Source organism: Cydia pomonella, chromosome 27 (assembly GCF_033807575.1).
Source record: "Cydia pomonella isolate Wapato2018A chromosome 27, ilCydPomo1, whole genome shotgun sequence".
Lineage (NCBI taxonomy): Eukaryota > Metazoa > Arthropoda > Insecta > Lepidoptera > Tortricidae > Cydia > Cydia pomonella.
The window spans coordinates 5,443,644-5,471,273 of record NC_084729.1 but is presented as its reverse complement, the minus strand read 5'-3'; the positions used below and the strand labels follow the sequence as shown (position 1 = coordinate 5,471,273).

General features: G+C 36.8%; 2 protein-coding genes and 1 long non-coding RNA gene across 4 annotated transcripts; 2 read left to right on the top strand and 1 right to left on the bottom strand.

The window, feature by feature from the left end:
* Positions 1-782: 782 nt before the first annotated feature.
* On the top strand, positions 783-9,950 carry LOC133532433 (copper chaperone for superoxide dismutase). Its single transcript, XM_061871105.1, has 8 exons — positions 783-961; positions 2,454-2,546; positions 3,830-3,941; positions 4,831-4,994; positions 6,274-6,429; positions 7,748-7,851; positions 8,515-8,650; positions 9,724-9,950. The coding sequence occupies exons 1-8, from the start codon at positions 947-949 to the stop codon at positions 9,769-9,771; spliced, it is 828 nt and encodes a 275-aa protein (XP_061727089.1). The 5' UTR covers positions 783-946; the 3' UTR covers positions 9,772-9,950.
* Positions 9,951-10,419: 469 nt separating this feature from the next.
* Positions 10,420-27,232, bottom strand: LOC133532439 (uncharacterized). Of its 2 annotated transcripts, XM_061871115.1 has the most exons (6): positions 26,244-26,398; positions 25,662-25,775; positions 21,801-21,893; positions 15,897-16,000; positions 14,894-15,039; positions 10,420-13,302 (listed from the first exon to the last, which is right to left on the bottom strand). In XM_061871115.1, the coding sequence occupies exons 3-6, from the start codon at positions 21,801-21,803 to the stop codon at positions 13,169-13,171; spliced, it is 387 nt and encodes a 128-aa protein (XP_061727099.1). In that variant the 5' UTR covers positions 21,804-21,893; positions 25,662-25,775; positions 26,244-26,398; the 3' UTR covers positions 10,420-13,168. The 2 variants fall into 2 exon arrangements, with proteins under 2 accessions (XP_061727099.1, XP_061727098.1); XM_061871114.1 differs by lacking the exon at positions 14,894-15,039 and having other exon boundaries at positions 26,244-27,232.
* Positions 22,101-23,359, top strand: LOC133532695 (uncharacterized). The gene is made up of 2 exons (XR_009801737.1): positions 22,101-22,387; positions 22,722-23,359. It is a non-coding gene; the product is annotated as an uncharacterized LOC133532695 (long non-coding RNA).
* Positions 27,233-27,630: the final 398 nt, after the last annotated feature.

Below are 27,630 nucleotides of genomic sequence, written 5' to 3'. Positions count from 1 at the left end.
TAGCGATAATGTTTAAACTTTTGAATAATTGGGTGAGCAATGTTGCCTACCCGTCTTGCCTATTTCCATACAAGACTCGCCTAAGCATTTTACAGATGCTAGGTTGTCACTTTTGAGAAAATTGGTTATAATAGTTTAATCGCCGGTACTTTTCGTACGTTAAAAGGATTAAGCATCTAAACAAATGCAGGAAAACGAGAAGATTTGAGGAGAATAGTGTGGGATTGCCGCTAGGACAGTAACCTGCAGCTCCAACTTCAGGGAATTGGGCTGAATTAACGCGACAAGTGATCGACAGCCCGCCTGTTTCCGGCCGGGCGTCCCTACACTAAATCTACATCTAAACAAAGAGTTAACGAGATAAATACAGTATAAATTTATAAACTTACCTCGGTGTACAATCATAACCTTCTTTTACTTGCGAAGTTGGGTAATTTAGTCGAAAGTGATAACCCTAAGCTCTTTTATGTGGTGGGCAATGTTGGCATTCATAGCTCCATCTCACTCTGTTGCGCCGATATGTCGCAAACGTTTGGAGAGGCCATCAACCTGTCACTTTTGTAAGGACACGTTCCGAAATAAACACATTTGTATATGGAATTTACGCAAGCGCTAACTTAATTTAATAAAATATTTTTATTTTAGAAGAAGATTAACATATGATTAATTACACGTGTTGAATATATAATTATTGCAACACGATTTGTTCTTACAAAATTTGTTTTTAAAATTACTACCACACGCGTAAAATAAATTCTATGCATGACTTTGACATTGACGCCAAGGCCATATAACCTACGGTACGTCAAAATCTGATAGGTATCACGTTCACATTGGATTGTTGTGATTCTACCGATTCTAGAAAATACATAATAATATTGTCGTACGCATTATTTTAAAGTGTTATAAGCTTTACAGGAGTAGTCATTGTATTTAATAAGCAAAAATGTTGTTTACCAAGGTAAATATTGTTTATTTCCCATCTCATAGACATTAATTTCAATACAAAATAGAGTGTGATTGTAGTTTTTACTCTTGTATAAAAACAAATAAATAAACTCAAAGCAAATACACGTTATTTTTAGTAAAAATGTATTTATATCATGCCAATACCGCGTTCATTAAAAAAAAAAAATTGAATCATACTTTAGTGCCCTAAGTAATCATTAGGCTTAGAACGCACTGCGATTAGTTTGTGGGTTTAGTCGTGCAAGTGCGTGCGCTTATGAAGCATGCCCTATGTTAATGTTACACTTTATGTGGTTCCGAAACTGCAAAAAAATTATTGCAATGCATTCTAAGCCTTAGTGCTGCTGGCTAGAGCTTTACAACCACTTTGCGTCAGACGCCTGCATTATTTGTAATAACTCCCTACCTAATTGCTACATTATATATTTTCCTCATATTCTGAATCCCTGAAAGAAAGATTAACTCTTGAACGGAAAATAAGCTTATATTCCTGAATTTCCTTCCTTTTGAGATTTGACATCTTGAAAAGAGAGAAACAAATTCATTTTATAATCTCTAGTCTAGTGGGTCAAAATAATTTTCCTTCTTGTTTGTTGTTGCCAAAAAATGTGACACAGTGTAGCTTTTTGTATGGGATGAAATTAAGTTCTTAATTTTTTTCAAGATAATTATAATACAGCTAGAAAGACATGCAATTGCACTCAACTTTTTTATTTATTTCATAAAAGAGCGTGACATAGTGGTAAGAAACAAGTAATCGAAAAGAATTTTGACTCAAATTGAAATGCACTAGATTTTAACACATTCACTGCCAGGAACCCACCCGGTGGGCGCTCGTGAACTTTGTTCAGATGCCGGACAACCCGCTGGGCGGGATGTTTTGTACGCAGCTATAGACCACCGGTTTCTGGGGTAGTGCACCGTTTTTTGTCTGGCAGTAAATATGTTAATGTGGTGCGAGATTTTATTTAAACTTGTACACACTACCCACAAATTAAAACTTGCCTAGACAAATGCAAAATCTAGTGAAATGGAAGTCAAGGTAATTTGTAGTATGAAAGATGACTACTTCTTGCATCAAATGATGGAACCTATGAACACTTCATGACAAGTATGACAGTTATTTTTTATATGGAGAATGCCGCATAAAACTTTAGTTTCTTCAATTATTTTTTAATTTAAGCCCAATCAAAAATGATCTCAAAGAACTATTATAGCGATCATCATTCAATGTGAGAGGTATAAAGACAGCCAATGTTCTAATGTTAATTTTCATTTTACAGAGTCTTGTTCTTATTAGGGCCACTTACACCAATCACTAACCCGGGGTTAACTGGTTAAATCTGGAGTTACCATGATTACCTTCAATTTGACACTTAATCTAAGATTTAATAGTCAACCCCGGGTTAGTAGGATGGAGTAAGTGTCCCTTATATGGAGGAACACTGTATGTTCAAAGAATTGATACCAAAGTTACCTTTCAGCTGGAAGTGTTGGTAGACTTAGGTGAGAAGCCTGATCAGAAAGTTCTGGATAAAACTATCAATGAGCTGAAGTCACAGGATGGTGTTAAGGAGGTAAAGTATCCTCTACTTTGTTATTTTTCATTAAGATAGGCCGTATTGTGCGTGAGGAAATTGCTTAGCTCTGTGTGGACCTGGCTAATGAATAATATTATAGGACATCCTTACACAAATTGACCAAGTTCCACAGTAAGCTCAAGAAGGCTGGTGTTGTTTGGTTCAGTTCAGTTCAATAGTTCACCAAAATTTTCAATAGCGAGAGAGTGGACTGTAGTTCGAAAAAGGCGATAGGGAATGAAAGTGGTTGAGTAAGAAGTTGTGACATGTTAGAATTATTATGTTGAACTAAAGTATAAAACAGAGAAGGGAGAAGTTACCTTTCAATCGGGAGTCGTGGGGTTGAATTGTTTGGTTACCTTGACGACTGCTATTAAAAATTATGCCTAATAATAAGACATAATTGAACATTTGGGCCTTCGAACCAGATTCAATTCAGGGAGTTCAATATTATATTTATTTATTTATAAATACATAGATAACACCCATGACTCGGGAACAAATATTTGTGATCATCACACAAATAAATGCCCTTACTGGGGCTCGAACCCAGGACCCTCGGCTTCATAGGCATGGTCACTACCGACTATGCCAGACTGGTTGTAATAAGAGCCGTCTAAAAAGGTAATTGTCACTTATAACAAGAAATTGCGTAATGTAAACAAAACCATATTACCTTCATTACTTTATAATCTCACACTTTTTAAGGACAAGCATGATCTAACCACTTAATTAAATCTATATATAATTATATATAAATGCACGTGTCCTGATTGACTCATCAATGCAGAACCGAAACTACAAATGCTAAAAAGTCGAAAATTAGTGTGTAAATTTAGGTTGAATTTATAAAGTGTACAAGAGCTAAGAAGCGATTTTGAGAAATTCAACCCCTAAGGGGGTTAAAAAGGGGATGAAAATTTGGTAGGGTTTCAAGTTTTATTTTAAGCGAGGAACTTGAAACTTCGTAAATGAGAAACTTTCAACCCCCTTTTTAACCCAGTTAGGGGATGAATTTTTAACTGTTTACATTATTTGAAATTTCTATTGATCTCCACATAAGTTAATATATAGACCATGCAGCTTCGCGCGGCTACTTCCTCGAGAGGCAAGGACCTACCAATTAAAAATAAAATATCATTACAAAAGTAAACAGGGCGAAGTAGAGAAGGTTAAGCAGGAAAGCTGAGCCCACCACCATGTGGGATACATAATTGGGAAGAGAGAGAAAGATTACAAAATGTAAAAATAATCATATGAGGTATATCTTGTATTTACAGGCAGTGTTCAAAAACGGCGCTTTCGTGGTAGACTCAACTCTGCCAAGCTCTGTGGTGCTGGATATGGTCTCCAAAACTTCTGGGAAAAGAGCAGTCTTGCAAGGATTTGGAGGTACTTCTTCGATTTCCTATTCCCTAAAGAGGTTCTTGTAAAAAGACCAAAGAGGCAATGAAAATTAAAATAAAATCTTATACCTTTAAACGAGCAATTCTTATATATATATATATATTTCTGTGTATATATATATATCTCGGAAACGGCTCTAACGATTTCGCTGAAATTTGGTATATGGGGGTTTTTAGGGGTATACAATCTATCTAGATTAGGCTTATGTTTGGGAAAACGCGTGTTTTCGAGTTTTCATGCGTTTTTCTTTCGACGCAGAGTATGGTCGCTAATTTTGTGTTGCCGGCCGCTGTCCGTCTGGTCCAGCGGGTTAAGACGCGGACTGCTAAACGAGTGTTACGGGTTCGATTCTCGCCCGGTGACTAACTTTTGTTTTTTTTTTATATGTTCAAGTTTAGATATAATTTTTATTGTTTTAGACAAGTTTAAATTAGTAAAAAATGTAGTTAAGATTATTACCTATACACCACCATATTACAATAAATAGTTATAACCGAGCAAAGCTCGGTCGCCCAGGTACTTATTTAAGAAACCGGAAACTAAAACGAATTAACCATAAATAGTATGTATAGCTAAGCTATACCCCACTCTGACTCCTAGGATCGCCTAGTAAATATAGATAAAACACATAGTAGGATACACCATCCTACTATGTGTTTTATCTATATTTACTTATCTTTTCTAATGTGGTGCACAATAGCCCTCGCGTCGCGTCATTGGGGCAGACGTGCATTTGTTTTGTTTCATTCGATTATAAAAAAAAACATTTTTAACCCTATTTTCAACTCTATTATTTTAATGTGGTAACTCTTCTTTTATGGTGGCCCATTAGAGGATAAATAATATTTAGGTACTTACTTTACTTACTACGCAGACACCCAGTCAGCAGTGGCCATGGTGTCGAGTGCGGACTCGAGCGTGCTGGGCGTGGTGCGGCTGCAGCAGCAGCGGGGCGCGCTCGTGGCCGACGGCAGCGTGGACGGGCTGGCCCCGGGGCTGCACGGCCTGCACCTGCACGAGACCGGGGACCTGAGCCAGGTACACAACCCCTGCCGATAGCTACACTCACACGCTATGCACCACGCTTCGAAGGCTGCACTATATGTCGAGCTACGCCTGAATTTTAGTACGCCGGTGACTGAACGACTTTTTACGAGACTTAGTATAACTATGCTCCGAAGTCGTCCGGTATTGGAGCGCACGTAGCGAGCCCCGTTCGGCGACTTTATCGTTGTGGAAGAGCCGAAGGCGCCCAGTACAAAAGCGCGCCGGGTCTCCCGCTTGTCGGGCTGTGCCCGACTATAGTAGTTAACGTAGCCGAAGACGCCCAATATTTGAGAGTGCGTGACGCGCTCTGTACGTCGCAATAAAAATACCTACCTGTTAAATATGTGTATTTGGTAAAATACTATTGATTAACTATTGAGTAATGAATAACCTCGCAATAAGCTGCATAAGCTAAAAAAAAAAATTACTTCGTTGAGTTATCATCGCAGTGAACTCACAATGCTCTTAATTGTCCTATTGACACTTATTTTATTTATGTCCTTTATGATACAGCCATCGTCCACCATATAGAACATTTTCCAAAAAACGAAACGTCAATTCTATATTCAGCTATTGAACCTGCTCTCAAAATTTCACGAGAATTAAAAATTATAATTTATAATATAATCCCATCTGAAGACGACTGTAATAGCCTATTGTCCTTTAAAAATAAACTAAAAATATTTTTATTAGACAATTACACAAAGACAGGTTAAAGTGTGTGGCAACCTGTCTTCCGTTTTTAAAATAACTAATTTAAGTCGCAACACTTGCAACAGAGATAACTGATACTAGTTCCTATTGCCTATATTTCCTTAGCATAAACATATTATTATTATAATATAGTATAGTAAGATTGTATGTTGAGTATTTTCTCTGATACAAATATTTCATCAGTGTCACAGTTCTCTGACCGGTTTTGAACCTTGTTGCGATTAGATAAGGCCCAAGGACTGGTCAGGTAAGTGTTTTGCTGTTAGTACCTTACACAGTAGATTAAGGAAGAATGTTGAGTGCTACCGTTCGCCAACAAACTGTCAAGCAGTTTGGCGAAAAAATATGTAAAAAGAATTATTCTGTGTATTTCTTATTGTGTATTTAAATAAATAAAAAAATGCGACCTGTTACGGAGAACATCCAACATACGCGAAAGCATTTTTTCCCAAGCATAAATGGAAATGTTAGCTTACGCTCGGTCAATTAAAAAATGTCAAACCACCCAACCCACACATTCTCATTGCGGTCAAAAAATACATACGCTTGTCGCCAGGGTTGTGCGTCGCTGGGGCCCCACTACAACCCGCACGGCGCGGCGCACGGGGCCCCGGGCGCGGAGAAGGGCGCCCGTCACGCGGGGGACCTCGGCAACATCCGGGCCGATGAGCGCGGCAGGGCTACGTTCCGGATCGTCGACCATGTGTTGAACGTGAGTTTTTTTTTTATAAAGAAGAGACGTTTTCCATATAATGTTTTGCCTATTGCTATCTAGTATATAGTTGTACAATCAAACCAAGATAAAGGTTTTGACGACGAGACAAAGGCGATTTTGACAGCCCAGACGGTGCTAGGGTCAAGTAAACGTCATAGAAGTTTGACGTTTAAAATAACCCTATCAAAATAGCTGCTAAATTATCTTAGTTTGACTCTATTGCTTTCCTGCTCATGATGCCGGTTGCCATGTCACTGTGCGAATTTGACAGCAATATAATTTTCACGCCACTGTTCGGAAATGTGGCAATAGATGGTCTAAAACCAAGCTGGAAAGTAGGCAATAGCTGTAGCACCTGAACCACCACTAGTACAATGTTACATTGTTATCATCATCTGTCATTGGTGCGAGTAAAAGGTCTTTTTTGGCGCAACTTTTTCCATCAAAAATAAACTAAGGTTATTTATAGGACCAATTATTTGATAAAAAAAGAAACGTCAAAACCATTCAGTTCACGTTTAAGGAGTTTTTACTTTTGTAGCCGTTTGTGGTTTTTTAGCAAACACGCTTCTAGATATAGTCTGTTGAGAAAACAATAGAAAAACCCGTCTTAAAAGTGATAAAAGAAGTAAAAAAGGCGGGATCGGAAAATACTTGCTGAATTGGACAGTGTAAATTGTGTTTGAATAAAAAATACAAGAAATACAAATGAGTTCTTCTAGTGAAGAAAATATTGTTGTTCCTGGCAAAATATATCGCTTTCTTTCAACAGTTGTCCTCACGCCAATATAAATATTAATTTCTATTAAAGTAATTATAGTTATGCAAATGTTGTGTTATTTCCTCGCAGTAGTCGTGAAAAGCAGTATGTAATGCCTCGGCCGGAAACGCTAAAGATGGAGTCGTATTATTTGCGGGCCTCCACTAGCGTGTCGGCCCTCAAACTCACTCATCCATCTTTGAGCGGTTTTCCGGCCTCTCCTACAATGTACTATATGCGCGTGCGTGCAATAGAGCAACAGGCAGGTCAATGTACGAAAATCTGTATTAATCAATCCGAAGGTCGCGGGTTCATATCCTGGCTCGTACCAATGAGTTTTTCAGAACTTATGTACTGTGAAGTATTTATGTATGTTCGGTGAAGGAAAACATCGTGAGGAAACATGCATACATCCGCCAAGAAATTCAAAGGTGTATGTGAAGTGTCCAATGGTCTCATGAGACCTCACCTCTCTATGCCCAGTGGAAGGTATATAGTCTAAATTATTATATATATTAGACATTATTCGCTATAAAAACATTGAAATATTGACAGATATCAGACATCATCGGCCGCTCGATCGCCATCACAGAGCGCGCCGACGACCTCGGGCAGGGCTCCAGCCCGAGCTCCAAGATAGACGGCGACAGCGGCCTGCCGTAAGTTTGTCAAATTTCCTATGGGAACTTTAGAGCCTGTGAAAATTTTACAACCATTAAATCGAGTTAGAGTCTCTACAGTTCGAGTCTTTTGTACCTACTTATTCTTTGCAAATAAATACACACATACATACACAAACAAGACAACAACTACAAGAGTGAATAAGAGATAACATAAAAACTGATTTTGAAAAGTTCAACCCCTAAGGGTTAAAAAGGGGTGGAACGTTTGTATGACGTTCAAGTTTTATTTTAAGATAGGAACTTGAATCTTCGTGAAAAGGGATTATATTAAAATAGAAGAAAAGTTGATGCAGCGTTTTTGTAAATTCATCCCCTAAGAGGGTTTAAAAGGGGAAGAATGTTTGTATGGGGAATAGGTTTTATATTAAGTTAGGAACTTGAAACTTCGTAATAAGATATTGTCATAAATATCGAGAAAAGTAATTTCAGCGTTTATGAAAATTCATCCCCTAATAGTGTTAAGAAGGGGTTGAAAGTTTGTAATGGTAATAATTTAAGAAAGCACGAAAAATAATTTTAGAGCTTTTGAAAATTCAGTCTGTAATAGGGTTAAAAAGGGGTTGAAATTGTGTTTCGGGGAATAAATCCACGGGGACGAAGTCGTCGACAACAGCTAGTAATATATTCCTGAACCCACAGAATAGCGTGCGGCATCATAGCGCGCTCTGCCGGCGTGTTCGAGAACCCCAAACGCATATGCGCGTGCGACGGCGTCGTGGTGTGGGACGAGCGCGACCGCCCGCTCGCCGGGAAAGGCCGCCGCTGCTGCCAGAAGGTACTTCGTTCATTTACTCATTCGTCTTTCATTCATTTATTCACTTATCACTAAATTGAACGAAGTTTGTTGCGGATTCTGTTTTGTATCTATGCTTTTGACGAAGCCTGCGCTGTGGATTTGGATGATGGTTATGGATTAAAAAAGTATTAATTTATTTACTTATCATTCATACATTCAAATCAAAACTCTTGACTTCAAATAAAATTTAAAAATAGCGGCATTGTAGCTACTGTTCGAGAACTTTAAACAAATATGCGCGTTTGGCGGCGTCGTGGTGTGGAAAGAGCTTTAACTGGCCGAACGAGCGCGTAGCACGAGCGAAACGACCACGTTTCAGTTTGGGCAAAAATGCCGTGTCCGGCTGTCCTCTTCTACAGGTCGCCTTTTGCACAGTAGCAAAATTATTTCTATCTGACTAAAGCACATAAATCCTCCACTACACTCAACACTTCACGCTATTATCCCTCGCTATGCTCAGAGTCGCTACGCCTCCCTCGACTTGGAATACAATCTACTATTAACCTTTAGAACGTTTTATGTCTAACACAAACATCACTCAAACGCCAAGCTCCCGGGCGCAAGCGAGCTAATGTAAACCTTACTGGAAAGTGTGAAGGTTACTTTGACAGCGTACGTCATGAGTATGACACCTACTCGTACAGGTGTCCTTGGCGCTGTGGGCACCATAGAGAAATAATAAGTAATAGAGTGCTCACTCCATACATCAGTTTTGGTACCAAAATGATTCATTATATACGCAGTCGACATCTAGCATCGAGTAGCGGAACTCTCAGTACTGCTACTCGACAATAGATATCGCGGCAAACAAAAAGTGTAACGCTCAACGATTTTCAGCTAATATTATAACCAGAGTAAGTGTAGGAGTTGAAAATTAGAGTTCCGGTTACTCTGGTTATAATATGTCGACTGCGAATATAATAATCATTTTGGTACCAAAACTGAGGTATGGAGTGAGCACTCTATTACTTCTTGTTTCTCTATGGTAAGACTAGGTGTTCTTGGCGTTCAAAAGGTTAAACTATTACGTAAAAGGACTATTTTAATTCCAGGACAAGGAGAACGACAACAAAGAACAGAAACCGTGCTGCAAAGTTTAACTCCTGCAAATACTAGATGTAAGGCGCAATATTAAATGCTCTTCAAAAATATTCGCTTAGAAAGAACTAACTTTTGTATGGTGTTCGAAGTATTAAGGGGTCATCCATTAATTACTTCACACGAATTTCTAGGTTTTTTGACCCCTCCTTGTCACATTTGGCAAACAACTCCCCCCCCCCCCCCCTGGTGTGACGTTACTTTTCTGGCAGTTATTTAACGAAATTATACGTATAACGTATTATTTAATATTTTATCAAAATATTTTTGATAAAAGAAATATTACTAATTTTATAACCTAAAACTGACTGGGAAAGAAAATTTAAACGAATAAAAACGATAATCGTTCCAAAAACTTGTTATTTAACTGTGCAGCGAATAATTTTTTTTTTAATTTTCGGATACTGATGAAGTTAAAGTGACATCACAAAGCTTGTGCCTCTCCCCTCCCACCCCTAAACATGTGATGTAATTAATGGATGACCCCTAATGTGGAGGGGAATACGTCTCGTTAAAAATAAGAAAGAAAAAACCTATCCCCTTAAGAAATTGGAACAGGGATATGTTACGTAGTGTCACACATTGATAGAAAACTATATCGAGGATTGCATAGAATTTTAAATCCTACGATAATAATGAACCAAACAAAATCAATCGCATGTCATTTATTATATTTACAAATAAACTTAGTTACAAATATTAACAGATATTGTGAAATATCAAAACAAAACAATAAAATAATACAATTCGATTACATAGCTAAATAGGACAGAAAACTATTGTGTTTCATTAGGGGGTCATCCATTAATTACGTCACACGAATTTCTAGGTTTTTCGACCCCCTCCCCCTCCTTGTCACACTTGGTCACATTTTGCAAAACCCTCCCTCCCTAGTGTGACGTCACATTTTTGACAAGTCTGTTTTCAATAAAATCGGCAATACAAAAAAAATATTATTGATAAAAGAAATATTAGTAATTTTATAACACAAAACCAATTAGGAAAGAAAATTACACGAGTAAAAACGTTTTTCGTTCCAAAAACTCATTATAACTGTACAACTGTACGTGCGAAATGCAAATAAAAAAAATATAATTACATTTTCGGTTACTGATGACGTCACAAAGTTTATATCTCCCCCTCCTTGTCACAACATGTCACATTTTCTTGACCCGCTCCCTCCTAAACCTGTGACGTAATTAATGGATAACCCTTCAACTATTGTAACTAGTTATTTCTAACCTTCGCCAAGCTTTAAGTATCGTCCTAAAGTGGTCATTTTGTTCGAAAGACTTCAACGACTATAGTATTCAGAAAATACTTATTTAGTAAAGTTGTTGGCGTATGACTGAGGTATTTGCATAATTTGTATTTTACATAATATACAGTTTTCCCATGGTGAAAACCGTCAAATTATTTTATTAACTTTATGTCAAGATAATTAGACTTATGTTAATTTTAGTTTTAAGTTCGGTTGAAAAAGGATACAATTAGGTTTTATTTTTATTTAATTTATATTATGGGATGTGTTACTGTTTCTATAAAATTCAATAAATTGTTGAACATATGTTGTTGTTTTTAATATTTAGACGGATCAAGGAACTTGCATGCGATTTTCCTTACAGTATTTGGTTGGTTGACTGAATTCATTGTACTCTGTAGTGAAGCTTTTTAAAAAAAATGAAGAGCATCATTTTCACAGATCCTGGTGTTTTTGGGTTCTTTCAACTCAGAACTCAGCATATTCAATCTTGATGCAAAAAAATGTCCCAAATATTTGTATGGAAATTGTAGTTTCCACTAAGTCACGCTCATACAAGTGAATATTTTTTTCACACTAAATCGTGACGTAATGGAACGGACATTTTGGAACATTTTTTGAAATGAAGGAGGAGAATGCTAACGATTCAGAGTAGAATGAGCCCAAGAAAGTCCCGATTTGTAAGAATCAGGTTTTCAATGTTTATTTTAGAAAACGCCCAGTTAGCAATGTATCGGATATTGCATGCAAGTTCTCACACCGTGTTTTAAAGCTTTAGGATAGTTGGACTTGCATTGACTTAACCCCTTTCCAGGCCCAATCTACAAGGTTTTCCCAAAAAATCCAAATATATTCCAATTAATCCAGCTTTGATTCATTTGAAGACTAGTACCATTTCCTGAAAGTGTAATCTAATTTTAACCTTAAATCGGAATAATAAAGTTGAAAATATAATGGCGCGTATGTGGTCGATAAATCGTACTATGCCTGGAAAAAGGGTTAACGCCCTTTTTAAGGTCTCCTAGTCAACCCTTAGTTAAACGTATTATTATTCTTTTCGACGCCATGTCAAACACAAAAGCTGTCACTCGGACGCTGCTTCAACGAAGCGTCAATGAATCAACTGAAATTAAACTTTATGCATATGCATGTATGGTCTATGTTGGTCTGTGGTGCGTGACGGATTAATCCGTCTTCGGCGTCGGACCTACGGTGCGGATATATTTGTCATTGGTGAAAAAAAAAGTTAATAAGTTTTAAACTCTCTTAAATCTTATAAAGCTTAAATTTTATTACAAATTAGTTTTCGCAGAGCTCGCCTTAAACTTATGAGTTTTTATCTATATGTTGAGTGAGCACTCTAGTTAACTATCCTATGAAAATAAATAGTTATTTGTTTTACAAGGGGGCAAAGTTGTTTAACCGCTCGTGCTAATATTGATACCCGAGCAATCGAAAGAATCTTGAGCGTGGCGAGGCTTTCAAAGCACGAGGGTTAAATAAACTTTGTCTCCGAGTAAAACACAATTTTTTTCACCACACCAACGCGAGGAAAATACTGACTGAAATACCAAAAACATCTGAACAAATCAAAAGCACGTATAAAAAAAGTCATCATTCAAAATCAATTCTATAGTTAGCATAAGGAAACAACTCAAAATTGCAAATTGCTCGGGAAATGCAACTTCCTCATTCGTTTTTGATCAACAAGAGGGCCTTTACCAGTTGGTGTGATGAAATAGTTATTTACAGTACATATGGTGCTACTTTACCGCACTAGTGCGAAAAGTAGCATATTACGTTACTGTGTCGAACATTTAAAGGGCCATATGTACTGTAAAACGTTGTACGATACATGTGCGAATAGGTGTTTTAATTTATCGCCACTCGTTTCACATTTCCTAGTTTTCGCACTTGTATCGTAATGTACTATTGTGTCCCAAGGGAAGAAAAGTAGGAAATTGCGTGCCGCGTGTAAAATTGGTGCGCATACTATTTTTCTGCTCGACGTAGTCGGAAAGCGCCAACTTCGTTTAGCGCAGCGGGAGCAAAGTTGACGCTTTCCGCCCGGAGGGCAGAAAAATATATTTTCAGTGGCACACTGCAAAATCTGTAAAGAGTTACTTTAAGATCTATATTTAGCACCACAACATAGATGGGAATCTCTTCGGCTTGATGTCGAGATGAATAGGTTCTGTTCGGGAGAGGCGCACGCGTCGCGCGGGCCGCCGGAGCGGGGACTGTGGGGGAGGGGCCGCGTCAGGAGGCGGGCCTGGGGAACAATCACACGGATTTACCCCCTTATTTATAGGGCCCGTGCACGTTGGAGGGTCTGTCATCTTGTGACTTGAATCGGAACCATAAACATGTACATTTACACGTCACGTGTTTTCTTGTGCATAGTAAGTTCTGCCATCTTGTGGGCTACATCGGAACAATAAACATCACATTTACACCTCGCGCCAAAAATCTGACAGCTCCTGTGCTGCCTCCTACAGTTCATGCACGCTCCCTATAAACGTCTACTTAAGTTAACAAGCCGCTAATAATCGTTTGTCCCTTTCCATCATACCTATACGTCGGAAAGGGACAAACGATTATTAAACGGCCTGTCAACTTTAGTAGACGTTTATGAATAAGGGGGTTAGACTTTGTATAAGCATAGAGAAAGATAAGTAAAATAAACCAGCCAAGAGCATGTCGGGCCATGCTCAGAGTAGGGTTCCGTAGTTAATCTTCCGTCGCAATAAGCTAAACTGGAGCTTAAAGTATAGTAGATTGTTAACCAATATAACCAATGATCTGTGGATCTTTTTACTATGAAGGGGAAACTTTTTACGATAATTCAAAAACAGCTAAACTGATCATATCGGCCATAGTTTTTATTTAATGTCTTTCTTAAGCTCTACTTCCACGTTTTTTTTTTTCATATTTTTTGGACCTATGGTTCAAAAGTTAGAGGGGGGGGGACATTTTTTTTCTTATTTAATGTCTTTCTTAAGCTCTACTTCCACGATTTTTTTTTCATATTTTTTTGGACCTATGGTTCAAAAGTTAGAGGGGGGGGGGGGACATTTTTTTCTTTCGGAGCGATTATCTCCGAATATATTCACTTTATCAAAAAATGATTTTTGAAGACCCCTATTGGTTTTAAAATACCTTTCCAACGATATCCCACTAATTTAATAAAATAAAAAATCGCCCCCACTTTACTTGTAGGGGAGGTACCCTAAAAAAAATTAAATTTTTAGCTTTTATTGTACGACTTTGTCGGCTTTATTGATTTATATATCCATGCGAAATTTCAGCTTTCTAGCACTAACGACCACGGAGCAAAGCCTCGGACAGACAGACAGACGGACATGACGAGTAGTAACTTCATACATCAGTACCCCTAGTGTAAATAAATTCGATTTCGAAACGTGATGTACGCGTTTGCGTTTAGTCTCATTTTGTATGTGATTTAGAAAGAGCGCGCCAAGCGGGACGTTTTGGAAACTCAAAATCCTATACAAAATGAGACTTAACGCAAACGGCGCAAACGCGTTCGTCACGTTATGATGTCGATTAAATTTACACTAGGGGTACAGCTTTCTTGCTAAAACGTGAGACATTTCGTAGTATACATCTATATCGTCAAGTAGCGAAATTTATCAGTACTCCTAGTTGACAATAGATGTCGCAACGAACTAAAAGTCTAATGCTCAACAATTTTGCGCGTGTGGTTCTTAACTAAGTATACTATATTTGTCGGTATCTTACTGTATATATGAATATATACTATCGCTCCATCTGTGACGGGCTTGACGCTGGAGCGCGCCATAATGATTAATTGAGAGACTGAATGATTTTCCCTAACTTACTAATACTATTTCTCTCAATCTTCAGCGGATCCTTAGGCGACGGCGACCTCTTCTTGTTGACGCTGGAGCGCGCCACGACAATGGGCTTGGATTCACTTCTTGGGCTGAGTAACGGGTCTTCTTGAGATTGCCGGAGTTTTGAGAGTCTGTGTGCATTCATAAAATTCTTAGCAGAGTAAAAAGCGGTGGTTTTCTTGCTCAATACAAAAATCAACCATATGTGAATAAGATATAAGGTCGATATTTATCTGTTTTATTTGTTAACCCATAGAGGCATAGAGTGCTAAATCCATATATCAGTTTTCTTAAAAAAACGCGGGTTATTTCGCAGTCGACATCTAGCGTCAAGAAGCGGATTTATCAGTACCGCTACTTGACAATAGATGTCGCAACGAACTAAAAGTCTAATACTCAACAATTTTCAGCTAATATTATAACCGGATTAACCGGAACTCTATTTTCAACTCCTGCTTGTAATATTAGTTGTAAATTATAGAGCAATACACTTTTCGTCAGTCGCGACACTCGTGACATCGTTTTAAGTAGTGGTACTTATAAATCCACTACTTGACGCTAGATGTTGACTACGTTATGGTACCAAAACTGATTTATGGAGTGAGCGGCCTATGCATACTTTTATTTCTCTATGGTCTAACGTACAACATTAAACAGATGAAGAATATATACCGGCTGCGACATCTATTGTGGAGTAGACAAACTTCAGTGTGTACGTAGCGTATAAAATGAAAGCTAGTGAAAATACAATTTTGAAAATATCTGTAGATGTCGATTTTATGCTTAAATAATTAATTTTCTTGTTTGTACAGTCACCACTAAAACATCGATAACAACAACAAAACGAATGTGGCAAAAATATGTATACACGACCTTATTGCCCATATATTATGGTGTATACATATTTTTGGCACTTTGCCGTCCGTATCCATATCTTCAGACGTGGCCGTACAATCAAATGTTTTACCACTACTATTTTCTCTCTCACCTGCGGAACGTGCCATATTTGAGGTGCGTAGGCGTCGGGTCCTGCGAGCGTAAACGAGCGTCTGTCGCCGTCGAGGATGTCGCATCTCGTTTTTGTTTCTTGTGCTGATAATATTAATAAATAAAATACATAGACGGCTAGAGTCAGATCAGAGATAGGTAGGTACATTGATTAAGATGTGTATCATCTAAAGGCATTTTGAGGTAAATCTGTTTGTCAAAAGTTGACGTTTGACAATTGGCTACTCGACAGTTTTTTGTAAATAATGTCAAACGATCTTGATTTTCCTGCGGATCAAATGTCTATATGGGACTCATGGCATTTAAGCAACACAAAGGTCAGAAATGAGAGTTAAAGTCTGACGCTCGCACTCGACGATTGAAACGCCTCTAACAAAATGATAATGCGATGTGACGTCACATTATATAAGTCTGTCCTAAATGAATGAAAGATCAAGGAAATTGCCATTTTGACCCTGAAATATTGCGTTTATGTGTATAGTTGTTATACAATTTATTTTTCAATAAAATGCAAGGAATCGAATGGTACCGTTTTCTTTTCTATTTTTGAAACACAAAAAATATTTTTTGAGACTGTTGCCTTGTATTTTTTATAATCTCAATATTGTTTTTTAAATTCCATTTTTAGTATAATGAATGGGTCATTTGCTATCCATTTAACTAAATGTTGTTATAATATTCAACATGTGTCAAGTACCCAATTCAGTCATCGTAAAACATATAGCGCGGTACAGTGATCATGTGATCTGTGATAATGATATACAAGGTGGCCAAAAAATTTGTGCATTCCCGCTTCCAGGGAGGTTTTGGGATTATACTGAGCAACTTTTACTATGGGACTAATCCCGAAATTGCGAAAAAAAAATTTTACCCTCCCATAGAAAATGGACCAGCTGAAATGTATGAAACAGCCAGAAAATTATTTCGCGATTTCGGGGTTGGTCCCATAGTAAAAGTTGCTCAGTATAAGCCCAAAACCTCCCTGGCGACGGGAATGCACATATTTTTTGGCCACCGTGTACAGTCAGCATCAAAAGTAGCGGATCAAATAACGATAAGTATCTACTTCTGTAAGGGCTTAACAAAAAGTGATGTCTTTGATATAGAACAACTAAGACCGTAAAAGATATAAGTAGTTTAGAACGTGAATTTTAGAAATGTATCAATATTTGGAAAAGTTATCCGGGATGTCAGATACTTTTGGTGCGTTGTTTCATCCGCTACTATTGATGCTGACTGTACATAGTTGATCCTCAGAGGCTTTCTTCTTTACTGGCCGACGTGTATCAACTATTGTTCTGTTCGACGAAGATAGAAAGTGACAACTTCGTTTAGCGCCGTGTACTGAAAGTTGACACTCCACTCCACGAAGAACAGAAAAACCTTTTTCATTTCTGTTGCTCTGAAAGTGGCTCATTGTTTATCTATGGAGCGGACTGAAAGTAATACGTTTCTGCCCGAGCATAGAGAAATAAGAAGTAATAGAGTGCTCACTCCATACATCAGTTTTGGTACCAAAATGATTATTATATTCGCAGTCGACATCTAGCATCGAGTAGCGGAACTCTCAGTACTGCTACTCGACAATAGATATTGCGGCAAACAAAAAGTCTAATGCTCAACGATTTTCCGCTAATATTATAACCAGAGTAACCGGAACTCTATTTTCAACTCCTACACTTACTCTGGTTATAATATTAGCTGAAAATCGTTGAGCATTGCTTGATGCTAGATGTCGACTACGAATATAATAATCATTTTGGTACCAAAACTGATGTATGGAGTGGGCACTCTATTACTTCTTATTTCTCTATGGCCCCAGGGAGTCTTTTTCACTTTTTATGTACGTTGATTTTTTTAAGATAAGCAAGGAACTCTCCCCAAGTAACACACAAGGGAGAATCAACTTTTTAGCGTCACTCGTTGCCATGGTTACGATTAGTTGTCCAGGGGACAAAAGTTCATTGAAATACTGATTTTATGGTACTCAAATGTATCAAACTTGCGTTTTTGTGGTCGTTATAACCAATGTCCATAATGGGCCCCCTATTAAGCATGTTAATAGAACAGCATACAACGTCTCTTCAAACAAACTGTGCCACTGTTGTCCCTTGGACAACGGGACAGGATAAGAAAACAAAAAAAGTTGATTCACCCACAAGCATGATAATAGTACTGATTCGATTCATTACACAGCTAAAAGTTAAGAGAAAATTTTACAAGGATGTTTAAAAGTTGAGGACATATTTGTGTCGGTCAAAAAGCTGATTCACCCATCACACCCATATTGGTGCAAATCTGTAATAATAGCCTAATACTGTATTATGTTTCGTTTCGGCATAGAGAAATAAGTAAGATGAAGAACTCTATGTACTCACTCCATACATCAGTTTTCTTACCAAAATGCTTATTATTTTCGTAGTCAACAAAGTCGACATCTAGCGTCAAGTAGCGGATTTAGCAGTACCTAGATGTCAAGAGTGTCGCGACTAACGAAAATTGTATTTATTACTCAACAATTTACAACTAATATTACAAGCAGAAGGAGTTGAAATTAGAGTTCCGGTTAATCCGGTTATAATATTAGCTGAAAATTGTAGCACTAGACTTTTCGTTCGTCGCGACATCTATTGCCAAGTAGCGGTACTGATAAATCCGCCACTTAACGCTAGATGTTGACTACGAAAATAATAAGCGTTTTGATTAGAAAACTGATGTATGGAGTGAGCACTCTATTCTTACTTATTTCACTATGGTTTCGGTCTTTATTCCTAGTTGTTGTCCTAAAGCACCCCAGAGGTGCAAAGGGCCTTCACAAGCTCGCGCCACGCCTTCCTATCTTCAGCTCGTCTTCTGGCCTCGCTCCAGCTCAACCCGACCGCTCGTAACTCTCTTAGGACGGACCGTTGCCAAGAGTGTACAGGACGCCCGGAGCCACGGCTTCCATCCGGCGGTTTCCACGCGAAAGCTATGGTAGCATTATTCGTTTCCCCTCTTCGAGTAGTATATCCTATCCATCTCCATTTCCGTGTCGCAATTTTATATTACCCTTGGCTATCGACCATATCAACTGCCCTCTACCCCCACTAGCCCATCAGCTGGCAATGTCCATGGATACAGAATAAACCACCTGTCTTGGCTATTTCATTTCATAAGCCTTATCTTGTATTGCTATGAGCATTTTAAGCAGTCAATTTACTTACTCAGTAGTCTCAGCACTAGTAGAACCATTATTTATCACCTGTTGGGCATGTGACAGTTCAGGTATAAGTGATTTATTTGCTTGTACATTGCGCCAAGCCACGCATCTTCTGAAATCATCATATTGTTAAATAAACTCAACTTGCATTGAAAAGTAATAGTACTGAACTGAACTTAATACTGAAAGTAATAGTATTCGTGTGGGTAGTACCTAATAATCATGGCTTAATAAGTTTTTATGACAAAAAAATCAGTATGATACAAGCTTTTATCGCTCACTGTCCTTTTTATCTTCCTATCTCCATCATCAGATCAGCTAAATGGTGCCATAATATTATATTGTCACCTGACTTACTTATGTGTGTAGTTTCCGCTCAATTGAATAATGGGAAGTGGGTCTTATTTAGCTTGCAAGATGTGAGATTAAATTGAAGCTGGTACAAGAGTAGACATTGTACAGCAGTGGACAATTACTGTAGGATTATATCTCCAATTGAAAAGGGATTTAAATCTTCGTGAGCGGTGGGTGTAAGTATAGCTTTATTTGACGCTCATAAGCGCATTGTAATATGCCTACTTCGATAATAAACTAAATATATCTTTATATGTTAATGATGACGAAGTATCATAGAGCCTAGTATGCTTTAATATTAACAGTGATATACATACGACTTGGTGCCATAATGGTGTAGTAGGGCAGCTTCAACTCGACGCCGTTTTCTATTTCCGCCTGACCATCGATGTTTTTTATACTCAGTTTTATTAGTTTTTCCCATAGCGTTATTCGCTGAGAACTAGGTACAAGTTGACCTTCAAAGGGCTCGTGATTTGTGTGTTTGATATGAAGGCAAAGGCAACAATTACAATAAGTTTTTGATTATCCCTCCTTATTGTGATGTTCAAATTGTTCAATTCAGTCTTCCTTTCCTTCTCTTCAGTTTGACATTTAATGACTTTGACAATGACATTGACATTTATAATTTACCTAAAGGTATTGTTACACAAGCTGACTACTAGCATAGGGTGACTACGGGCAGTCCAGACGTGACGATCAAATCTAACGATTTGATCAGACTACAATTTAATAAGAAATTACGTTTAATCAATCAGTCTAATCATATAAAATGAAGGAGTCACTAAGGGGCTCTAAATTAAAAAATGCCCTCAAGCGCAATACAACTATCTGCGTTCATCACACAAATAAATGTCATTACCGGGATTCGAACCCCAATTATACCTCCAATGTAGCTCACAAGATGGCAGGATAATGCACAAGAAAACGTACGAGAACGGTAGATGGCAGCACTTGCTTTGGCGTGAAGTGTCAATGTACATGTTTATGTTTCCGATTTAGACCAGAATATGGCAGAGCCTTTAACGCGTACGCCTATTTACGACAAAGTTACTTGCACAATAAATTTCAGCATTTTATGTCATGTCATGGCTACAATACGGGTCAACTGAGAACCTTTTTTTTGCTTTACGCGGGCGAAGCCGCAGGCTAAAGCTAGTATATTATAAAAAACCTAACCTAGGGTGCCGCCAGCAGCGCGGGGCAGGGCCAAGCTACCGGTGGCCAGGGCCGCAGAGAGAGGAACCGACGGACTATCCGCGCTCTGTCCAAGATAGAAATTACTCACACGCATTCAAAATAGGGTTCAATTTGTTTGAATAACAGCGGCGTATACCTTCGTTTAGGATGGAATCACATCTATCAGCATCGAGACTCATTTCGTATGTGAGAATTCGCTCGTTACGCGTACAAATGCATGCTTTCAGATTTCCGATGCGTACGCATCTTCAGACTAGCGAGCGACTTCTCATATATAAAATGCGGATGCGGCTCAATGCTGATAGATTGAGCGAGTGAGAGTGATTCTATATTAACTCAGACTGTTTTCAGCATACCTTGTCAGCTTATTATTCGGAGGGGAGCTACTTTACTAACTAAACCTTTATACAACGCTTCTGTGTTACTTGGGTCGGTTTTGATGGGATTTCTCGTAAAATTTCCATCTTGATATTTAACTCCCGATTCCATAATTAATGAAATTTACTTAAATGTTAATGCAATATTACAAACGGAAGGAGTTGAAAACAGAGTTCCGGTTATAAGATTAGTTATAACTGTAGAGCAATACGCTTTTCGTTTGTCGTGACACCCGTGCGTGACATCTAGTGTCAAAAAGCGGTACTGTTAAATCCGCTACTTAACTCTAGATGTTGACTACGAAAAAAAGCAGTATTATTGCTTACTAGCATGTCAAGAGGATACGATTGGCCTTCTATGTGTATTTGGTTATTGGACTTATTGGTCTATGACCATGTTAAGCCATCCCACGAACGTGATAGTCAGACCAAGATAAGTTAGCAGCGATTTTAAAGCCCAGACGGTGCAAGCGTCAAGTAAACTTCATAATTTCATAGATGTTTGACGTTTAAAGTAACCCGTGCACCGTCTGGACTATCAAAATCAATACCAACTTATCTTCGGCTGACTCTATCGCTATAAACATGACAATTGAAATAAAAAAAACCCAAGGCCGGTTTTTTGACTCGCTAATTTAGAGTATTGACTCTAGAGGTTAATTAATACTATAATACTAATACAAGGCTTAGCGTATGTGCTGTAATTTATATATAGAAAAATAACTATAATCTACTTTATTTAATAAAAACTCACCATACTCCTATGGTTTTGTTATGTGATCCTTGCTTCAAGGAAGATTTAGAAGGCCGAGAAAAAGAAATGACACGAGGCACTGGAGTTGATTTCCTGTCAAACAATAATGACCTAATTACACTTAAGAATAATTAATTATGAGGCAAAACAGTTAGCTACTTTTTAAACTTATGCTTTGCGCTTTTTAAACTTTGCAATATATAGTCAATCATCGTTAGTCTATAAGGTATTTGTAATATTACTTGTTGCCTGAATCAAATTTTAAATAAAATAAATTATATTATAACAAAAAATATTGCATTAACCTCCTGGGGTCCGAAGTACTAATACTAGGACAAAATCGGTTTGCAGTGAAAGCCCAAGTATCAAAATAGATACTTGATGCCAAGACCCAGCGTGATAGTACTAGGACAAAATATTTACACGCTCCAGGTGGATTTGAATTACCCGCCATGTCATTTTGACGTTACTGGTTAGTCAGTGTATATATTTGGCATTGTGGCAGCACTGCTTGAAGTGAGCGGGGAGGGATATTTTCGGTCTTCTGTCACAAGACGTCGCAGCAATGACACGTGCAACAAGAAGAGGTTAGTTTAACTTATTATTATCTTTGTAATCTTTACATTTTATTCACTACGATTGGTTTTATTTTCGAGATAAAGAAATAAATCATTCGTAAATACTGTTATTTCAACTTAATTTCGTATATTTTAATATGATTCTTGTATGAAAATGTATTCGTTCTAGTACTAGTACACTGGGCGGTCATACCATAAATTGCTTTTCATATTGATTTACTATGCTCCTTACTCTAATGTGTTTATGTGTCCGTGTGATAAAGAAAATTATAGATATTTAGGTAGAAATTAGCTGATATTGTCCTAGTATTAGGCCGTCAGGTTTATAAAGTTTTTTTTTCAGCTTTAAAAGATAGTCAAGTGTTGGATTTACTCCAGCAGTCTGATTTCGAAGACGACGAAGATGATCCTTTTGGAGGGAATGATACAGACGACGAGTATATCCTGTGGAGAACACGGCCATCGAAAGCGACAGTGACAGCAGTACCAGCTCAGAACCTGTGAGTGCAAGCCCTCCGCCAGCCCCGCAACTTATTCGAGGACGAGGTCGAGGTCGATCGTTATGTTTTTGATTGTTAAAATTTACATTTTGTAAGTGGTTTTTGTAGTTACTGCTTTGTAAAATTAGACTTAAATGTAAATGCTTATGTTCTATATTGGTCTATTTTTGTAGTGACTATTTATGATCCTTTTTCTGTAGTTTTTAAATAAAAGAAGATTAATTATGTTAACAAAAAAATTTCAAAAGGAATATTTTGTTGATTTGAATGTTAAAATTTGTTTTTTCTGTAGAAAATTTAAGTTCCTGCTGTGAAGCATGCTATTTTTTTGTATCTTAGATGATATTAATGATGATTAAGTTGATTTCTGCTAGTATAAAGTGTTAAAACTCTTGTTTTCTATAAGATTTTCAAGACTGATTGATGTGATTTATATTATAAGTAAAAGCCCAAAGTGCTAAATATAGAACAAAAGATTATAGTGTTTTTTTTTATTTCCTGGCAAGCCTAAATCATTATTATAACACCCATAAAATATAAAACTTGTACTTGCTAGGGTTAACCAGATATGAACAATTATTGTTCTGGGCGTTCAGGACTTTATTAATTAGTTCTAATATTAGGACATTGGGTCTTCCTCGGATGTACCCTCTAAAAATTTGGGTCGTAGGAGGTTAAGAACTTATTGCGAATCAACCCACATATCGCAAAGCAGATGGCACTTATTTATTTATTATTATAAAATAGATAGATAGAATACTCTTTATTGGCACACCTCAGAAAAATATACAGCTTAAAGAAAAATAAATTATTAGTGATAGAGACAAACAACAGGGGGTCTTATCGGTAAAGAGCGATCTCTTCCAAAAAACCTTTGGGTATCGAAAGCAAAAACAATTAATAAAAAGTAGGTGTTGCAAAAAATTACAAATATTATACAAACAAAAAAAAGTTTGCCGATAACAGAAATCGTACCTGTAGGCCAATTTGAAAGTACACTGACATCAAAATGACATCATGTATATAGCTTGTACTTGTCCGTACATGCATTGGCGCGAGCGAGACGCACGATAACGTCGTCGATAACCAAATTAGATTATTCAGATATCATTCTGATGTCAGTGTACGTACGAAATACGACTATGGTTCGAATTGTAAAATAACCAAGTTGAAATGTATTTTGCGCCCTCTATATAGTAAGTATTTGGCATGTTTTAACTTCATTTCGTTGTACTCAATAAGTCCAGAGATCAAAGATTGAAGGCAAGCGTGGTCGTGGTAGAAGGCGCACATCATGGACTAAAAATATAAGAGACTGGTTAAAAGTGAAGAGCATAGATAGACTAATTCGCATGACTGAACATAGAGAGACATATAGACATATGGTCGCCAACCTCCTGGACGGAGATGGCACGTGAAGAAGAAGAAGAGATCGGCGGGGGTGAGCTGTTTTTACGTCATTAATGTCATGTAGCTGTGTCTTGTAGATGTTAATATGGATATGGAGTATCCATATATAAATATTAAAAGAAGACAAGACTGAAATGATTAAACTAAAATTAAAAAAAAAAACATTACAAAACGAGTGCTAAGCTCTTTTATTTATTGTGCATTTAATTTTCTGTGCTATTCAATCAATCAATCAATCAAACTATTTATTCCGCATACAATGTGGTACATAAGTTTTTTACATTAATCATAGGAAACACACATTTTACCAGCAACTGGCATGCAAAATAACACAAAAAATAATATAATATAACAATAAGGAACAAAAAAAACATAAACCATATAACATAATGTAAGATACTACAACTAGATATTTACAATGTCAATATTAAAATGTTTATATAAAAACTTAAATAATAAAATCACGACTTATAATAATCAAAATAATCATTATTATAATAATATTCTAATAATTAACTATAAGTTTTTCTACATTTTTAATTTGTTTCGCCTTAAGTTTTATTTTAGCTTTATTTGTATATAGATAAAGATCTTTCTACATCCACTGATGTGAGTGGAGTGAAATGGATATATAATAATAATTATCAGGCATCGGAGTTTTTGTCGCACGGTAAGACTAATAGCGAGCTATGGAGTCGACATTAGCAATAATATTCAACTCATATTCATACTCATACTCATTAATTTATTTAATTAGTGATTTTAATTGTACAAGGACATGAATGTTTGTAAACTATCCTTTAATTTTGTCTTTCGGGACATAAATATTACAAATAAGAATAATGACCATTTTTTTGTATTGATTAGTTTATATTTATATTATTTTTACCTCTTTTAATATACATATTGTTTATTTTTTTACGAAATTTCGTAATTTAATCAATACAAAAACTGGTAAATATTTTTATTAGTAATATTTATATATTCAAAGACAAAATTAAAGATTAATATATAACTAGTCAAAGTTCTAGTTCATGATTATAAAATTAAAATAAAATATATAAAATGAAAGTTTCATCTAAACTTTTTTTCTCACTTAAGCAGAAAGCTGTGCAAAGTAGATTAATCACATTCCGTAGTTTTGATTGCGACGTGACGTGAAGGTAGCCGATATAAAATAATTCAATTCGTTTATAATTATTAATTACATAATTGGGCATTTACCATATGTCCATATTATGCAAAAACTGAAAACAGCACATCCCCGCCGTCCCCGCCGATCTCTGCTAATCAATGTAAATGGGTCAAATAAGATGAGGCTAAACGGAATTGTATTGAAGATTATTAATAATAAGCAGTAGGTATATACTTACTCTGTAGCTCCATGCGTAGAGCCCTTGGTCAACTGCCAAGTAGACGGTGACTTGGAGAACTTGGACGGTTTGGAGAACGATACCCGCCGATGCGGGGCTTGCGGTGTGTGCTGGCTACGAATTTAAAAAAAGGTTAACTACAAACTAAAATAATTCGCAACTATTTAGTGTCGATTTATAACACTACATTCGGTCGTGTTTTATTTTATCGCCACTCGTTGTGAAATCCCTCCTTTTGGCACTTATAATCGTAATGTACTATTACGCCATCTCGTGACAAAGCAAGGTACTGTTTCATTTTAACAAAGTACGATAGATGTCATGACATGACTAAACGCTGGTGTAAAAGGTACCTACACATTTTCAGATTTAGGTTTAGGTTTATTAAATTTTATTTTAAACACGAAGTTATTTATATTCATTTATTTTAGGTCAGCAAAAGATATAATGCGCTATGTTATCAGTTGTGTTGTGTTCTTGTAAATTTACTCACTACAATGGATAATTGTAAAAGAGCCCTTGAGGTCTACTTGCAGAAAAACAAAATTGAATTTTGAGAAGCAAAATGTCAATACAGCTTACAAAATACTATTGGTCTTCTTGGTCTTTTGTTCGTTCATTTCCAATTCTCTTCCTTATTTTTCATATTTTATTGTAAAATAAATCACTACTATTAAATTTTGATTATTAATGACATGTTTCAAATTCTGTCATAAGGCCCCGGGTTTGGTTCAAATTGCGTCCCGATTCACGTATTTTATTTATATTTAATAACCTGAACTTCGTGTATAAAAATCAAAAAAGCTCAGGAATCTTCTACTATTCAAATACGTTTTATTACTGTGTAGCAACTATTGTAACAATAACCAATTATTACAAGAAAACCAGTTTATCTGACCAATTATTAAGTCGTTACCAAAGTATTTTTGTTCGGTTTCGAACTAAACTTAATAATGTTGCTAGCATATAAATTTTCCCTACAATGTACATAAATTTGAAACACTGTTTTTCCTGGAACACAAATGAAGTTACAATGCCACAGAATAAATAAAAATGCTCACGACACGAACTATTACGTATGGTTTATGTTTATTTAGATTAGGCATATCTAATGACGTTTAATTATCAATGTGCCATCTGCGTTAGACTTTGTGCGTTTATCCTCATCGTTTAAAAACTCATTTACTACCTTAATCATCTGCTTTCAGCCTCCCCTACCTACCCCTAACCTTTTGTTTCTTTCGATGACAAAAGTGAATATGTGTTCGAACAGGGCGAAAGAGGATCCATTGCCTACAAAGGTACTTTATTAATAGATTTGTTACTCAGACTAAAACTCAGAACTCTCTTTAAATTATTCTCTCTAAAAGGTAATTCATTAAATTTTATGGTTGTATAAACAATACGTAGATAATGTATATTATGATTGTTTGTACTTCTCTATGTAAGTGAATTGTAATATTCTTTTGGAGAAATAAATTCTTAAACCATAAACCATACCCTTTTTATGGTATAACAACTTTTTAAAGTTACTTACGTTGTGCGTGTCTATGTCATGTCACGCATAACAAAGTGAGTCTGAGTATGATATTAGGTATTACGTCTATAAACAACATTAGAACGGGCGAGTTTTTTTGCTGCATTCACAATTTACACGGAATTACGAAGAAGCGCAGCCCGTGTCCAATTTAAGAGCCAATTACATCCACATGCTAACGGGCCCGATGTTGGGCCCGACGTCGGGCCCGAGCAAGAGTCATTTTCCGTTTCACCAAATATCAGCAATTCAGCACATTGTTAACAATATTTGAAATGTAAAATAAAACTTTTCCTTTGCCAGTTAGCATGTGAATGTATTTACCATTAGGTAAATACTTAATATATTTTCTATGATAATTAATCTTTGTATCCTGGTCATCCTAAAATAATCACATCAAGTATTTACCTGCTAATTACGCTACTGAACATG